At 42.9% G+C, this 18,149-nt stretch overlaps 1 protein-coding gene across 1 annotated transcript in view; it reads right to left on the bottom strand.

The window, feature by feature from the left end:
- Nucleotides 1-416: 416 nt before the first annotated feature.
- Nucleotides 417-18,149, bottom strand: part of LOC111325671 (uncharacterized) — a 29,405-nt gene continuing 11,672 nt past the window's right edge. Inside the window, exons 15-20 of the mRNA XM_022929528.2 lie at nt 4,396-17,827; nt 3,669-4,079; nt 3,101-3,487; nt 2,416-2,790; nt 1,527-1,998; nt 417-1,123 (exon numbers count right to left, since the gene is read on the bottom strand). Coding sequence (XP_022785263.2) covers nt 1,541-1,998; nt 2,416-2,790; nt 3,101-3,487; nt 3,669-4,079; nt 4,396-17,827 — 15,063 coding nt within the window. The 3' untranslated portion in view covers nt 417-1,123; nt 1,527-1,540. The remainder of the gene's footprint in view (nt 1,124-1,526; nt 1,999-2,415; nt 2,791-3,100; nt 3,488-3,668; nt 4,080-4,395; nt 17,828-18,149) is intronic.

The raw sequence follows: 18,149 nt of genomic DNA, 5'->3' as shown, positions 1-18,149 counted from the left end.
AGTCAGAACTTCCATCCTTACCCCTAAGCCTTAAAACCCGCGAGGAAATAGATGAAAACAAAAAGAGATGTACAGGTGGTCAGAAAAGACTTACAAAGAGTCCGAACTTCCTTCCTTACCCCCAAGCCTTGAAACCCGCTAAGAAATAGGTAAAGACAAAAAGAGAGGGAGAGAAGGTGAAAACAGATTTACAACATTTCAGAACTTCCTTTCTTACCTCAAGCCTTAAAATATCTGCGAGGAAATAGATGAAGACAAAAAGGGATAGAGAGGTGGTCAAACAGATTTACAAAAATTCAGAACCTCCTTACGCCAAGCCCTAAAACTCGAGAAGAAATCAGGGAGGGATGGGTGGACACAAAAAGGAATAGAGAGGTGGTCAGAAATTTGTTCGAAAGACACGAAGAACAATCATGTTTCATTTTCAATGTTCGTTTTTATTGACAATAAACTAAACCCCCCTAAAGTAAACATAAAATTGGGATTTACGTTCTTTTCATCAGAAGATAGAGCCGCGAGATGCTTTTTTCTGCCTTCATCATTTGCGAACGTTCCAGCACCGTGAGTTAAACAAAGCAATTAACCAAAAAGAAATTAACTGTCTCTAACAACTTAACCTAATGGATATATATCATTTGCCCTCTGGTGTGTTTTGGGGCTCAAATTGAAATCATGTTTCCGTTTTTCTTCTTTTTGCAAGCATCGATAGCTAGCCGTCCCATAAACAAACAAACCTTAAATAATGTCATTCATCAATTGTAAAATTTCCTAAGAATTGAGGTAAAAAAGGCCAGAAATTCACCCGCGTCAGCTAGCCCAAAACTACTATATCACATATTTTTTATAACGTCTACTTTTCGAACATCGAGAACAAGGTTCTCACAAACAAATCATCGTCCACGTTAAGGCTTGCTCTGTTTATCAAAACGATGTGAACTTCTCAATAAAATAAAATTAACTTGTTATAAATTATTAATACTTTGCGATAACGTGACCCAACCACTACATATATTTATTTAAGCATTCTCGAGGTACAATAAAGCAAGTTACAAATAGCGTGACTTTTGTACAGTTCCGTGGGCGAAGCTGAGCTTTCTACTGTACTGGCCTTTTCATGAACTGTCTGGAACGAAAGGAGACAAAAGAAAACTGTTAGTGAGATTCGCAATGAACCACTGAAAAAAAAGAGCCACTTAATTTAAAGAGCCCACCTTAAACTTTATGCAAGCCAGCGACCTTAATTTCGTACTGCAACGATCTGAAAGCTAATTCACTTAACTGAAACTGTGTGAAACCTTCCGCAACCAGGAATGACCAAAAGAATGGATAAAGTATAGTCTGCACTCGCGTCACGTGACTCATCCAGCGGAACCTTATCCCCGTTTCCTTAGCACGCAACGATTAGGGGTATTACTAGCCCCCCCCCCCCCCCCTGGATGGGAACCATGACGTCTCAGTTCTGTTCTCTGCTTCACTAAGTTTGTCTTGCAAAATTCCCACCTAAGCAAAGATCCATTTTTACTCACCATTCCTGTTTTCCTCAGCATTTGGTATGGAATGAGTTCTTTTTGCAGATGGTCTTTCCTTGACCAGCATCGCCGCGTGCGCAGAAGCACTCTTTGCATGCGTACTGATCTCGTTTGATTTGCTCCTTCCACGCACTTACACTGGCTTGTTGTAATGCTCCAAATTTATCTTTGTCATCTGATCCTAGGAATGGAAGGCCAAACACAGATCCTTGGGTGGACTTCATTAACGACACGTACTCGCCCTCAGGAAGGGTAGCTGTACCTAAACCAACCTCGGGTCGCTTTCTGTAATACACATTCCCTCTGAAGTTTTGTCCAATGACTTCGCCGCGGAACTTTCGGTATTTTCCAATTACGTTTAAGATGATGTCTTTAGATTCCAACATGCTGCCGATACTTTCGAGAGAAGCGAAGTCAGCCATTGGATGGCGATCAGTGCTTGTTAATAGCAGGAAGATCTTGGTGGCAGCTGCGGGAAAACAAAATAAATTTTTACCGATGTCTCATTGTACAAACTTACACATCTAAAACATAGCCAGAAGTGCTTCACACGAAGTTTAAAGAAGTCCTCTCATAAAACTTTTGCGCAACATCGTTCTGGTACATTAACGCACCAGAGGTGGAAAACGGAGGAAATTTCAAGTCAGCTTAGTAGCAGAGTGTGCAACAGAAATTTACGACTGAAAATCACCCATATCGCTTTATCCCAAATATGTAAATAAATGGGTTTTTTTTTTGTCTTTTCACTACAATGTTGAGGTGACGTCGATACTTGACCTCGCTAGAGACCTATAAGCCATGAATCAGTTAATTTCCTGCCCTCCTTTTTTTCACGAAAAAGTTATATTTTCGCATTTATCCTTGTTGTCTCTTTATTGCCACTCACCTGGTCTGAACGGATAATTATAGGCTGCGTAGGCCATAGCCTCCAAAGCATTACTACTGTCGTTGTCAGAATCTCCGTTGGAGAACTTCAGATGCTCAAACGCATCCTCGACGCTGTCAATATCGTTCATCAGCTGACCGTCAAGGGTGATGGCGTGCGGGCCTTTGTGTGTCAAGCGACCACCGAATCCAACCACTCCAAAGCGGAAGGAGAACTTGGACTCACCCAGGGACTCAGCCATGCTGGAGAGGAATGTCGGTATCTTCTCAGCATAGCTCTTGAGGATGGAGGTCTCAGGTACAAAAACAACAACATCTACAGCTTTGTCTGCTTTCTGGAACCATGTCTTACCGATCTTGTTAGCGCCGCAGCGTCCTAAGAAGATAAAGATTACATAAACGGGTCAGTTCAGTAAGAGATCTCGCAGGCTTTCCACGAAGGACATGCGTCCTTGTTAGTGTGTGCTAAGAAAATTCTCCTGAAGTTCAAGTTTTCTCAAATTTCTCGTTCGCAATTCGGGTTAGTCAACTCCATCCTTAGCAATTGTCGTTTTTCTTTTAAATTATTTTTACCACTGTTCTGGTGAGATGTAATTTTTAGCTTACCTAACCGTAAAAGGTCGTCACAGAGAACGACCCATAATATTCTGATGAAGCTCCATTGGAAGTACAATCACTTCACTTACCGCACTCTGGCAGGTACTCAGCCCACATTCCTTTCATTCTAACGAGTTCGATATAGGCAGCAGTTGAATTGCAGTGCTTCATGTCTTTGGGAGTGTTAGAGTCGCATTCTTTGTAATCTTGCTCGCAGGCCTTTACGAAGGGTCCGGGGTTAACAACTGAGAAGAAGTGACTCAACGGGGAGTTCTTCTCCTTGAAAAGGGCGCGACATCGTTGTATGTAACTTGTTTTCTTGCACTTGGGCTTTTCCGGCTCCTCCTCGAGTACTTTGCATTCTGGATCGTGAGAGATCTCCCAAGAGTTCACAAAATCGGTTAATCTCTTCGCTGGGGTGTTGTTAATAGTCATCATCTCATCATGGAATTCATTGTTGTTTGTTCCGAGGAGACCTTAAGAAAGATTAATATGAATAAGTGGGACAGAACTGACTCAACAAGAAAAAGGCCAGGGGTAGTTGACTTTTCCGACAAAAAAGTATTATCGATTTTATTTGCAGTGTATTTGCAAGAAAATTATTACAGTGAATACAAATTGCTGGGACCATAAATTAGAAATCCATCCATATCGTACCTGCCATACGTCCATGGAACCACCTTGCAATGTTGAAAGTACACAAATAGTGCTCAACATCGCAAACGATCTCCAAGCCCATGTCATGACGGAAAACGATGAAGGATCCTTGCCTTTGGACTGTGGTGTTGAAGCTCTCTACCGGAAGCTCGCTGTGATAACCGTCGGAGACTTTGTTTCCTGATGGAGATACCTTGACAATCGTCTCAACTCTACCGTCTTGATATATCTTCACGCTCGAGTCCTCCGTGAGTACGATGATGGCTGTTTCTTGACTAAGGATTGTGAACTTGTTGTCGCGAACATCTCTTGCTAAGACGTACATGCAGCCTGGCTTCCTGTAACCTGGGAATTTGTAGTAGGTGCCGTCGAACGTGTACACGTGGGGTCCACCAAAGATCATCGCCGTACCTTTTGACACAAAGTGAACGTATCATTGGTAAGAGTAAAAAAAAGATGAAAAGGATACAAAATCAACATTAGTATAATACGTAGCCTGCAACAAACATCACTTCATCCTCTAATTAACAGTTGATAAGAGTAGACGAGCCTATAATTTCGTGGATTTTATCTAACTCTACCAAGTTTTCTTACTCAAACTACAAAGCAAGAGAAAGAAGAAACTCAAGGATAGAAGTAAAAGGAAGAATCGCTGAACAGATAGATAAACGTCGTACTCAAGGATCCAAATGAAAATATTAGAACAAGCTTCACACAATGAACTTACTGTTAAACGGTGGGATCCAATTAATTGGGTTCAGAGCATAGGACATCTGCGACACTCGATGATTCATCCTTTTCTGCCAGTAGCGTTTAGCTCCGTGCAGGCTGCGGACGCGCGTGGAAATCATCTTCTTGGTGTGATAAAGGTACCTGTGGGCGTGGTTCAGATACAGGACAGTTTTTTCGTGCTGGATAATGGCCTCGTACAACGTCAAGGTGTAGTTTCTCAGCTCAGCATATCTTTGCGAGGTTAAGTTGTAAGCTTCACCATACAGTTCAAGGCACATCCTCATGGTCTGGTCGAAGGCAATCCGTGAGTAGTTCCTGACTTTACCGTATAGTTCTGGCAAACTACTTGAGTTGCACACATCGAGGGTGACATTTTGGACGACTCCATAGACACCGGCGGTGAAGTTTCGAGTCATGTTAAATCCTACACTGCACCAATGACGCGAGAAATTCAGAGCTATTGGAAGGTATTTCTTCATCACAGTGGTGTTGTAAATGGCTTGAACAGTTCTATTGAACACACGTTGGTAGATCATCATGGTTTTGTTCAAAGCAGAAACAGAGTAGTTCCTGGTCTGAGCCAGTGCCTCTTGGTAGAGCTTGGCTGTCTTATTCAGTGCAATGGTTGAGTATTTCACGGCGTGGCCCAGTGCTGTGCTGTAAAGTTTGAGCGTCTCGTTGAAAGCTACTCTCGAATAATTCTTCGTCTTGCCGAAGGCTTCTACTAGACATGTGGAATTGTAGATATCGAGGGTTACATTTACAGCAACTTCATAAACCTCGACTGTAAAATTCTTGGTGATACCGTAACACTGACGGGAAAGGTTCAAAGCCATTGGAATATACGTCTTCATGAAGGTTGTGTTGTAAACGACCAACACTGTTTTATTGTATAGACGATGACAAAGTCTCAGAGTCCTGTTCACAGCCACTGTTGAGTAGTTCCTGGCCATTAGCAACGCTTGTTGGTAGATCTTGACCGTCTTATTCAAAGCTAACATCGACAGATTCTTAGCTTTCAGCAATCCCTGTCGGTAGAGTTTGACCGTGTTGTTTACCGCCATCGCCGAGAAGTTCTTGGCATCGTGGAAAAGCTCGATTGTTTGGTTATAGGCTGTAGCTGAGCAATTACTAGCTTGACGTAGAGTTTTCCTGTAAAACTTCACTGTAGCATTGATAGCGATCTTGGAATAGTTCATGGCTTTGCCCAAGGCCTCGGATGGGCAGCTTGAATTTAAGATATCCAGCGTAACGTTCTGAGCGACTTTGTACACTTGCACGGATATATTAAGAGTGCGGTCCATGCAAACATTGTACCACTGGCGAGAAAGGTTCAATGCACGAGACACATATTTGTTAGTAGCATTGTAATAATGATGGGAAAGATTCAGCGCACGAGACAAGGTAACATTATAACAATGCCGGGACAAGTTCAGCGCACGTGAAAGGTATCTGTTGGTGACGTTGTAGCACTGGCGGGACAAATTCAAGGCACGTGATGCATATTGGCTGGTGACGTTCTTTACTAGGGTCATGTTCAAACCACTTAAGAAGTTCCTTGTGATGTTGAAGTAATGCGCAGACTTGTGAAGGTATCTCACGGTCACGGGGTGATACCTGGTCCTCCTGTAAATGTTACGTAAGAGCTTCACCATCTTGTGACGATAGACCGTTGCAAGTTTTCTGGAAATGTTGAGGTAATGGACAGTGGTATTTGCATACTTCTGGGTAAGAGGATGGTTCTTGCCCAGGTTGTAGGCGTTTATCACAAATCTGTACGTCTGCTGGCGGTAGAACACTGCAAGGTCCCTGGTAACATTGAGGAAGTGAAGGGTTATGTTGATGTATTTTTCTGTGAGATGATTCTTGGTTAAGTTGTAAACCTTCATGACATAGCCGTATGCTTTTTGCTGGTAGAACACGGTTTTGTTCAAAGTTACCGCCACCCATGCTTTACTGATGGTCTTGGCACGGCCCGACATAATTCTGGCCTTAACCTTAAGCTCAGTTAACTTTTCAACTGCGTTTTGTCTCAGCTCTCCATATTTGACAATAACATTCTGTTTCAGCTCATTGTACTTCTCAACTGCCATCTGTTTCAACATTGCGATCTTTACAGCAGATTGTTGTTTCAAAAGCCTTATCCTGTCTGGTACTTCCTGTTTCAGTTTCTCCATTTTTTCAAGAACTTCCCGTCTTATCGACTGAATCTTTATCACTACGTTTTGCTTAAGCGACTCAATCTTTGCTAAGATCTGCTGTTTCAGCGCCTCAACCTTAACTGGGGTGGTCTCTCTGAGAAATTGCATCTTTACCAGGAAGTCCTGTTTTAAGATCTTAATTTTTTCCACTGAGGCTAAAGCTAGGGTCTTGATCTTTCCGTCAAATCTCGGGATAACAACAGTGACACCATGTTCAGTAACCTGAATATACTTGGGAAGAGCCAAGCGGAAATCAGTGATGGTCTTGCCGATTGTTACACTGGCGTTACGGATGGCGATATAAGCATTTGTGATGGTCTTGTTGATTGCGATACGGGCGTTGCGTATGGACACCAGAGCTTTAGTGATGGTTCTGTTGACAGCCACATGGAAATCTTGGACAGTTTTGTTAATGGCAACACGGGTATCCAGGATTTTCTTTGTGATGATGGAACGAGCAAAATGGACGGTCTTGTTGAGTCTGTGGGTTACATCTACGAACGTGGCGTTCAGATATCCAATAGTGCGGTTAACATATCTCATAGTGGTGTTGACAAATTTTAGAGCTGTGAGCGTTGATGCCTTGATGAATCTTGGAGCATTAACAGTTTGGAGAGAGGAGTTTACAAATTCTATAGTCATCTGCACCTTCCCTCTAAGATACTCTTCATGCCTGTTGACAACGTCCATGGTGACGTTCCTCGTGAATTCCAAACTTCTACGCATTCTTGCTTTGACGGCATCGTCGATTCCATAGTACTTGGTGACGAAGGCAGCAGTTTCGATCACCTCTGCTCGTGTATCATTGAAGAAACTCAAGAGGGGTTTGGAATTCAGTAGAGTTGAATTGATGGCAGCCATTGTTGTGTTCAAGGCACAGGCAAGGCGCGCCCTAGCGATGTTAAAAGTCTCCACTGTCAAGTCCACAGCCAAACGGGTCATGTTCAAAGTGTAATTATAAGCACGGATGCAAAGGACACGTCCCTTTAGAACAGACTCACGGAAGGTCATTTTGCCAAATGCACGAAGCACGGGACAAGAGTCGATGTCGAGTGCCACCTGGAAAGCTTGTCTACTCATATTAATTACCCTTTCTTTCAGGCCCATCACACTGTCCTTAAGTTCAAGAGCCGTCTTCGTGATGTTCCTCTGCAATATAGTTACTAGCTTGCTGTAATTGTGATACGCAGGTAGGACAGTGTCTTTGTAGAATGGCAGGACTTTGTTGAAGTACAAAGGCTTCACTTCTTCTCTATAGTACCTCATACCTCTTTCCAGTTCTTGTCTGTAATACTTCATACCCTCCTGTAAGGTCCTGTTGATCCACACGCGGGTGAAAGTAACTGAAGCGGCAGTCCAGTTGCGGGAAATGGCAATTCCTCTCAAAGTCAAATTCTTACAGCGGCCGATGCAGTCCAGAGCCAAGGCTTTGTACTTCTTAATCAACAAGGTGTAATTCCTGTGCAAGGAAACAAAGTGGCTGGCATAGATGCGCTCGTAATGGCCTTTGAGGATTACGGTATAATTCTTGAGATGAGATGTCAGGATCGTTGTATAATTGCGAATTGTCGCATTAAGCATCCTTGTATAATTTTGGAATGTAGCGTTAAGGATCTTTGTGTAGTTCTGGAATGTTGCATTTAACACATCTGTATAATTCTGTACAGTTACCTGGACAATCTTTGTGTAATTTTGAACTCTTTCTCTCAAGAACCTCGTGTAGTTTTGAACTTTAGCCTTCAAAATCCTGGTGTAATTCTCGACTTTCGCGGTGATGTTCCTGTAATAGACCTTTCCGATCGCCACAAACTTGCTCGTCATGTTCTTGGCTTCCAATGTCATATTTCTGATCTGTAGAGAGACATTTTTGGCCAGCTCGATGGTCTTGAACACAGAGTTGTGCTCAACGATTTCGCGGAGCTTCATGGTCTTGAAGTCTTCAAACTTCACGATCAAAGTTTGGCGTGTTTCTTGCATTTTAGTCTTAATCTTATCTGCCATTACTTCAGCCTTAGTTTTAAGATTTTCCATCAGTTCTTTGACCTTTTCCGATGCCAACTCGACGGCTTTTCCGAGGTTAACCGAAATGTTTTTGACGACTCCTCGACAACTTACAATCAGTTCCTGGTTCCGGAGGTCTTCAGTTAGTTCCTGCACGCGTTCGTGATGCACGATGCTTTCAATGGATGTACCTTTAATGGCAGTTTGAGCCTTAGCAAGAGCCTTTTCCAATTGCATTTGGGGATCAGCCAATAGACTTTGGATCTCTTTCTTAATCTCATCATACCTGTTCTTCATCATAGCACATCTTCCCTTGATTTCAGCTGGAAGAGTTACGTTCAGATAAAAGATCGCCTCTTTCACTTTGGCTTCAACTTTGGGTTTCATCGCTTTCAGGAACTCCACGATTTCGTCATACCTCTCAAGAACAAATTTTTCAACCATTACATAACGTTGTTTCAGCTGGTGTTTCTGGATAAGCCTCTGGACGTCTTCAAGGGCCATGAATTTTGTATAGCTCTTTCTCAGCTGCTGCCGTGTTTCGTTCAACAGCTCTAGCGTTTGGTTGAGAGCAAGCGAAGTGATATTTGCAGCTTTTTCGAGGAGTGGAAGAGAGATGTTCTTGGCCTTTATAAGGTAGAAGACGGTCTTATTCGCCATAACCTTCACATAAGGATGGAAGATAGCAACAAGCTCTTTCGCAGTAATGAATGTGATGTTAGCGGTTTGGTTGTAAAGAGCGATTGCCTCTCCAGTAATGTTGATCACAGTCTTGTTCAGTTTGTGCAGCTCCTTCTTCCACTCTTCAAACTTAGCTGTGAATCTTACTTTGGCATCGTTAATCTTCTCCCTGATCCTATCCTCAACAATCTCTTTGAACTCTTCATATTTGTTCGCTAAGAACACTCTGTTCTCGAGGAACTTGCGTTCTGCGAGATCGAAAGCTTCGAAATAGAGCTCCTCGAGGGTCTTCTCTTTGTTCTCACTATACCACTTTTTCATAGCTTGAGCGGTTGACTGAACGAAATACACAGCCCCATCAGCATACCTCAGAACTAGGACCTTTCCTTGAATGAAGTTGGCCTTAACCAAGGGGACGACAGTTAGGTTTATGTAACGAATTCCTTGAAGCACCAGAGCCCTGGTCTTGTTGTAGGCTTGAATAGTAATATTCCGTGTCACATTGTAGACATGTAGGGTGAGGTTGCGTGCCAGATTGGAGTGCTTCAATAAGTACTGAAGACTCAAGTTGCGTGTGAGATTGTAGTACTGAAGGGAGTAGTTTCGGCCCATGTTGTAGTAGTGAATAGTCAGGTTTAGAGTTGCATTGTAGTACTGCAAGACCATCATCTTAGTGCGATTGACCAGGACCAAAGTCAGGTTGAGTGCTCTTAGAGTTACATTCTTGGTTTCGTTGTAGAATTTTATCGCAATCACAGTGGCATTCTCGTAAAGCTTCAGAGCATGGGCAGTAACATTCTTGTAGACTTGGACTGCATGTAACGTGAAATTACTGTAGAGCTGCCTTGCACGTAAGGTGGCATTTTTGTACAGTCGAAGTCCATGTGCTGTGAAATTATTGTATAGTCGCACTGCATGGAAAGTTGCGTTCCCGTAGAATTGAAGAGCATGAGTAGAAATGTTGCTGTATAGGTTCAGTGCGCGTACGGTTATATTACTGTAGATGGCCAGCCCATGCTTACTTAAGAACTCGTAACTCTTCGTAACTATCTCCTCATAAGTCATGTTCTCGAGCTTTCTAGCCTTGGTGATCAGGACATTCAATTCACTCAACAGCTTCTCCCGTTGAACTCCGATACCTTGGATGACATTTGCTTTAAAGTCTTCATATATTTTTAATAGGAGATTCTTGTAAAGGGTATACAGCCTAAGTCCTTCTTGCTGGTGTTCATTGTACAGCACCAAACTGTGTTTCTTCAAGATGTTATAAGCTGCGAGGGTCCTGTTGACCGTGATGTTTCTGTAGAGGCATGCCATTTCATACGAAACATTTCGCAATTTACTTTCCCAGTGAAGGCTTGTATTCTTGGCCATGATTCCATACTTGGTGAAAACTCGCCTACTTTCCTTGGCAAGGGAAATCACTTCCTTCACAAATACTTCTCTTGAAACTTTCATGTTGACGAGATCAGTTGCTAGGGTCAAAACACGATTGGCAAGATTCACGATGTCTCTCAGCTCTTTCTCAATTTTCAGCGAGGCATTTCCAATGAAGTCTCTCACAAGAAGTGCTCTTTCTTTGATGTTGAATGCTCGAATGAACTCCACTAGTTGTTGCCACTTGGCTGTAATTTGCAAAGCTTCCAATTTAGCTATGACGTCCATTTTGGCCCATGCCGCTTTGATCTTGCCAGAAACATCGATTGCACGCAACTGTTTGATAATGTTTAAGACTTCTGCTGTGACATTTTTGGCAATCATTTGCAGTTTTTCGATGGAGAGGTTCACAAGTTCATCAGGACGCATCTTCAGAAGCTTTTGCAAGGTTTTGTTCAGAATCATTGCCGAACTATTGTAAACCAGAATAGCCCTTCGGCTCAGGTTAAGTCCCAGGCTAAGTGACTCGTTTAAAATCATCTTTGACAGATTGAAGAACTTCATGCCCTTTTCAATAGTCAAATCCAAGATCTCTTCAGCTGACTTTTGTGAGTTGTGGCGGATAAAAGCAATCAGAGCCGATATGTTAGTGTAAACGGTGTGGTTAACTAATTTTAGTGCCTCGGACGCGATGTTCAAGGAAACAAGAACAGCCTTATCCATGACTTGGCCAATAGGAACACTTCGGATGGTGATGTTGCGTACTTTGTACATTACCTCGAATGCCTGTGGAATAAGGGGTTTGACAACTGGTTCCAAATATTTAGTAACATTGTTCTTTACGTCAAGAGTGAAATTGCGCACTTGATGGACAATCCTAAGTACAATAGGGTAGGCTTTTCTTTCGAATGAAATGGAAACGTCCTTCGCAAACTTAATGAGAGGGAAGCGAGTCTGTAGATCTGAGTAGGCAGTTAGAATGACCTTCCTAACCTGGATGGTAATGTTTCTGAATTCTTTTGTCAAGTTCTTGGCCAGATGGATAGCTTGAAGGGTGACATTCGTCATCAGCTTGGGCAGAATCCTTGTCAAATTGTTTGTGAAATTCAGCGCTGTTTGACGCAAGAGACAGGCTTTCTTAAAGAGGACCTCTACTTTAGGTCGTAGGGTCTTGTTAAGCTGTTCGAAATTCTGCAGGAAAGTCTTATTCAGCAGCTTGAAATGCTCCTCGATCGTCTTGTTGAAAACGGTAATGTTGCGAACGCTTGTTGTCAGGTTCTTTGCAAAGATTGTTACATTCCTAAGTGTACAGGATGCATTGAAGTTGCAAGTGAACTTTTTCATCTCAAGCATGTACTGGTCATAAATGGGGCCAAGCTTTTTCCCGCGCAATTCAACTTCTCTAAGCCTCACAATTAGCTCGCGAGTTTTGATCTGTACTCTCTCCACGAGTTGCGCGGTTATAATTTGAACCCTTTGGGAAACACGCTTGGCAATATCACCAACCCTTTCTCCACGCACCATTACTGAACTCGCCATGATGGATAGATTTTTGGCCCAGCCTTGTAGATCCCGGCTGATATTCTGGAGATGGATGGTTATATTTCCAATTATGGGAGGAAGCACCTCTCTACGGAGCCGTCTATATGCAACCGTGGCATTCTGGTGAATCGTATTGTAAAACTCCGAGGCATTACCGATGATGTGTGTAAAGTTGGCGCTACCAATCATTCTTGTAAGGTTGTTGATAGTATTGTTCAGTGACCTCAGAGTGATGTTCAAAAGTCGGAGTGACATGTTGTGAGCCACGCTTGTAATATTCTGCATCAATCCCTTGTAGTTGTAAGTCTTGTATTCAGCGTAAATCTTAAGAACGGTAGGCTTGATCTTAGCTTCCAACTTCTTGACAAGCCCTTCGACCTCCTTAGTCAGGTTTTTCGTCATTAGGACAGTCAGGTTGTAGAACCTCACGGTCACATTCCTGAGTAGGGTCTTAAACACTTGGGCTTGGTTCACCAGAGTAGCTACGGCTGAAGTATTCCACGTGAACGAAATACGACTAGCCTCAGAATTCAGGATGTACATCAACCGTGATTCATTTGCTACATTTTCTCCAAGTTTGCGTTGGATCGTAACCTGAAGGCGATTGGCGTTCGGCATTTCTCCCACCACTTGTCCAGAGATACGAGGCGTGACAGTAACATTAAAAACGATGCTTCTTGAGGCTGGGTTAAATTTAATGAACCATCCTACCTTGTTGTTCTGGTAGCTTACAAACGTGCTGGCGACATAGTTCTTCCAGTCAAACCTTCCGGTGAAACCAGCGGTACGATTGAACGCAGAGAAGGTCAAGAAAAGGGACCTCGTTTCGGTGTCTAGCTTTTCAGTCAAGGTCAGCGTTTGCTTGAAGATGGTTAAGCCTGAGGTGAAGGTCTTAGTGAGTTTATCGTAGTCACAGACAACCCGAAGTGATTTCTCAAAACCTTTCAAATTGACAGCTATTCCCATGTCGTCCATACTCTTCCAGTTAGCCTCAAAATCCACTGGTGTTCCAGGCAAAACATCTACAGAAATTGCTAGTTTTCGGTCTTCTTCAATAAAATCGATCATGTGGTTCCATGTCCTCTTAAAGGCTGAAATCTCCGTTGTGAAGTACAGGCCGCGGTCCTGAGTAAAGACTCCTCTCACCGTCAGGGGATAAACGGGGAAAATTTCAAAGTGACCTTCATAGTTCCCTGTTTTCCTGTTGAGGTCAAATTGATTTTCGATTTTCTTGCCAAGAACATCCAAGACGCTGTTGAATGAAAAGCCATTATTCCTGTTCCAGGTAGTCGTCCACGTAAAAGGTTTGCTTGGAATCAATTCCACTCTGAGATTTACTGATTTGCGTTGCTTGTACCAAATTAGGGACTGAGTGACCGTTTTGTCGGGCTGATACTCGACGACAAGAGTGTTGGAAAGTTCCTTAGAAGTGTTTCTGAAAACTCCTGTCACCGAAACTTTCTTGCCTTTAGAATAAATCACAGCGAACCTGCCTTCATGATAAGAATCCTCGGTGTTAGAGTAGTTGTAATAAGAAGCATCCCAGCCATGCTCGAAGGAGTAGCCCATCGCTCTAAGATTGTACTGATACCCAAGTTCGTGAGTCTTGTCGGTCTTGGTATAGATCAGTTTTGCGCTATCTAGGAAAATGCTTTGGCTTCCATTTCGGAGCATGCGGAACGTTAGAAGCTCTTTTACACCAGGTCTCTGGGTGACGTATGCACCTTCCCATTCAGCGACAAAGCGGCCAAGATGTGCACGATATTGAAGTACCTTACGTTGAGTGTTATTCAAGAACATCAAAGATGATTTCGCTACAGTAGATTTGTTCCAAAATAAGTGAACGGCTGCTTCTTTTAGGATCTTTCCATTAAGCCAAACTCCCTCAAAGCCAACATGCTTCTTTAAAACTGTGGCGTTGAATCCAATTGCTTTCTCGCTGCCATTGCGGAAGTAAAAGGTAGCATCAGCGGATCTGTTCACGATTGTTGTGTTAAAATGAATGCTTTTCAGCTCCGTTGGGTGCATGTAGCTCATCCAGGATTCAAAGAAAACTGTCTTGTTGAACTTGGCAGTTAAGCGGTTAGCAGTTTCTGTTGGGTTCTTAAACCATTGCGTCTTCAGTTCACCGGTTCTATTAAGGACCGTCAAGTTTAGAGACATACTCTTCTCCACCGAGCTGTTTGAGAAAACAGCGCAGATTTTCCCATACGACCGACCAAGGTATTCAGGATAAATGCAAGCAGTTTTCTGGGAAGTCAGATTCTTAAAGAATCCGACAAGAGCGACACTGTAATTTTGATAGGCAGCTTGGAGGATGACTTTCTTGTTTGTCCCCAGTAAGAAGACTTTGCTCAACAGGCTGACGGATTTGTTACAGGAGCTCACGTTTAGAAGCACTCCCAAGTTGGATGGATTACGAAAGTAAACAAAAGTAGTATTCAAGGTCTTGTTCTTGACTGCAACATTAAACTTGAGTCCCTTTTCGGCCTCAGAGTTCAAAAGCGTCCAGATAGCCTCCATGCTTTGGTTAACAACTGACGCATTGAACTTGATGGATAGCTCATTCTCATTCTTCAAGTAACTCCATACAGCTTCCACTGTTTTGTTCAAGGTCGAGGCATGGAACTTGATGGATCTTTCTTTTTCATCTCTGTAATAACTCCAGGCAGCCTCTACGGTTCTGTTCATTACTGAGGCATTGAACTTGAAAGAATCTTGATGATCGCTCTTTCTGAGACTCCAGATGGCCTCAACGGTCCTATTGGAGGCGGCCGCATGGAATTTGATCGCTCTCTCGTCATCGCTCCTTACGTAACTCCAGGTGGCTTCCACAGTTTTGTTCATAGCCGAAGCATTGAACTTTATGGAATGTGCATATTCACCCCGAAGATAGCTCCAGACAGCTTTTACAGTTTTGTTCGAGGTGCAAGCATGAAATTTAATGGCACGTTCCTCTCCAATCTTCACAAAACTCGAACCAACTTCAATGGTTTTGTTCATGGCGGAAGCGTTGAATTTGATAGATCTCTGTTTCCCGTCAAAACTGTAACTGAAGATAGTCTCAGCAGTTCTGTTGAATCCAGTAGCATTGAATTTTATGAACTTCTCATTGGTGAGGTTAACGAAGGTCCATGCTGTCTCTACCGTCTTGTTCATAGCAGATACGTTGAACTTTAAACTCCTCTCTCTGGCGAAATTCAAGAACGATAAGGTTGTTTCAAGAGTGTTATTTAGGCAGTTAGCTTTAAACTTCAATCCCTTTTCACTTGTCAAGTTGAAGAAAGTCCAGGAGGCCTCGACAGTTTTGTTGAGTGCACTGCCTGAGAACAGCAAACTCTTCTCAGTTCTTAAATTGACGAGAGTCCACGTGGCTTTTACGTTCTTATTGGCAAGACTGGCGTCCAATTTCAGATTTTTCTGTTTGTCCGTACTTAGCAAGGTCCATGTGGCGTTCATCGTTTTGTTCAGGGCGCTTGCGTTGAAAATTAACTTCTTTTCATTGGGAAAGTCAAGGAAAGTCCAGGACGAGTTGATGGTCTGGTTTTCTGCGCTGGCTTTAAACTTCAAACTCTTTTCGTTTGCAAGGTTAAGGAAGATCCATGCGGCATCGATCGTCTTGTTAAGAGCACTTGCTTTAAAGTTCAAACTCTTTTTGTCTTTCACGCTTGCAAAGATCCAGGAAGAAGCGATGCTCTTGTTGAAAGCAATTGCCTGGAATTTCACGCTCTTTTCATTTTGCATGTTCAGGAAAGTCAAGGAGGAGTTCATCGTCCTATTTCCACAATGAGACTCAAATCTTAAGGTCTTCTCGGGTCCCAAGTTTAAGAAGGTCCAAGTAGCATTGTAATTCTTCTTTCCACAGCTTGCGTTGAACTTTAAGCTCTTCTGATGTTCTAAATTCAAGAAGGTCCAGAAGGAATTGATCGTCTTGTTTCCAAAACTAGCATTGAACTTCAAACTCTTCTCATTTCTCAAGTTAACTAAGGTCCATGTGGCATTGACGGTTTTATTCAGAGCGGCGGCCTCGAACTCCAAACTCCTTGCTGTATGGCGGTTGATGACAGTCCAACTTGCCCGGGCTGTTCTGTTGAGGGCGGAAACATTGAAACGTACTCCTTTTCTGTCGCCGAAATGAAAGTATGACCATATGATCTCGGCCGTCTTGTTCAGGGCAGTGACATTCATTCGTAGTTCTTTCTCTTTCCCTACATTTACGTATGTCCACATAGCCTCCAGAGTCTTATTCAGAGCCGTCGCGTTGAACTTAATGCTCTTTTCTTGTGTTAAATTATGGAAGGTTAAAACACTTTGGATGGTGTGATTCAATGCCAAGACTTTAAGTCGCATTCCTTTCTCTGTGGTGAGGTTGACGTACGACCATACCGCCTCGATGGTCTTGTTAAGGGCTGTTGCATTAAACTTCAAGCTCTGATCATTTGTTAGATTGAGGTACGTTAAGGCTGCCTCCAAGGTCTTGTTCAGGCCAGTAGCATTAAATCGAAGCCCTTGTTCTTGCCCAGCGTTGACGTATGACCAAACGGCGTCGACGGACTGGTTAAGGAGGAGTCCCTGAAACTTGACTGCTTTACTTTGTGTCAGATTCAGATACGACCAGACAGCTTCTGCTTTACTTCCAAGCACAGTGCCATTTATTTTTAAGGACCTTTCATTGGTCGAGTTGACAATACCTGTGTACCAGCTGATTACACGGTTTTTGTTTTCATGGGTTCCAGTGAATTGAATACCTTTCTCTTGCCCAGCCTCGAGATATGATCCACGAAGGGTAAAGGACTGCTGACATGGACGAGCAAACAGGCGGAGGACGCCTTCTTTCTGAGCTTTGAGATGTCTTCCTGTAAGCTCGATTCCCGCCTTTGTTGGCTTGTTGCTAAAGCTGAAAACAAAATCGTCTTCTTCCTCTCCAAGTTTTCCATTGAAGCTGATCTTGGTTTGGGTGCAAGTATGATTTGCTAGGAAACTGATGCTCTTCTTTGGGACATTAACTTCTCCAGTTGAAAACATGTACTTGCCTGGCCAGTAGGTCAAGTTACTGACATATCCATACGCATTTGAATCGTTGTAGAGCTTAGTCAACTGTGTGATGGTGTAATTGCTATATGAAGCGGACAACTGGAAACCCATATCTCGATAAGGGCTGTCCACCCCCGAGTTGTTGAAAAAGTGACCATTAACAACGATTGGGTGTCCATAAACAGCGTCCTTTCCAGAATACGTGAGATTCACCGCGTGCGTTTTGTTGTTGTAAGTTGCATTGAACTTGCCAAAATTTAAGCCAAGAGCAGCAGTAGACACACTGAAAAGTTTGCCATCCTTTTTAAACCACATAGTTCCATTTGCCTCCAGGTTTCGCTCCCACGTTGCTCCAGGTGTGGAAATTACAGCAATCACATCATATTTGTTATCGTCTTCAGTTTGCAAGCGTTCTGCTATCAACTGATATTTAGTGAGCTTAGGGTCTGTGCGTGTCATTGAAATACTGAAGGAAGATGGACCAGAAAATGGGAAGTACGGTGACTCGTAGTCACGGTAAGCCAAAGGCACAGACAGCTGACTGCAGAACGTAAGTCCAAGTACACGTGTCAAGTTCAGGCAAGGTGCAGGCTGTTGGAAAGATGAAAACAGGAGTTTTACAATGTGATGAAAAGTTAAAGGGAAATGACAAACCTAGTAATGCATATTAACAATTTCAAAATATTGCTTTTTCTTTATTTTTTGGGCGTAAAAGTTTTCCTTAACTCTTACAACAAAAAAATAACTCCTAAATTTTGTCGGATTAAGCTCTACTTCCGGGTTACACATTTTATTTCTATCTTATTTCTTAAGAGAGTTCCATCCTACCAGCTGTAGCTTTGCTTTGTTCTAAGCATGTCATGCATCGTCTTAAATAAGTAACAATGCATTAGACTCTGTCCTTAAATGCTTA

Source organism: Stylophora pistillata, chromosome 11 (assembly GCF_964205215.1).
Source record: "Stylophora pistillata chromosome 11, jaStyPist1.2, whole genome shotgun sequence".
NCBI classification, from domain to species: domain Eukaryota; kingdom Metazoa; phylum Cnidaria; class Anthozoa; order Scleractinia; family Pocilloporidae; genus Stylophora; species Stylophora pistillata.
Note: the sequence above shows the minus strand (reverse complement) of the source record. Positions and strands in the feature narration are given on the sequence as shown.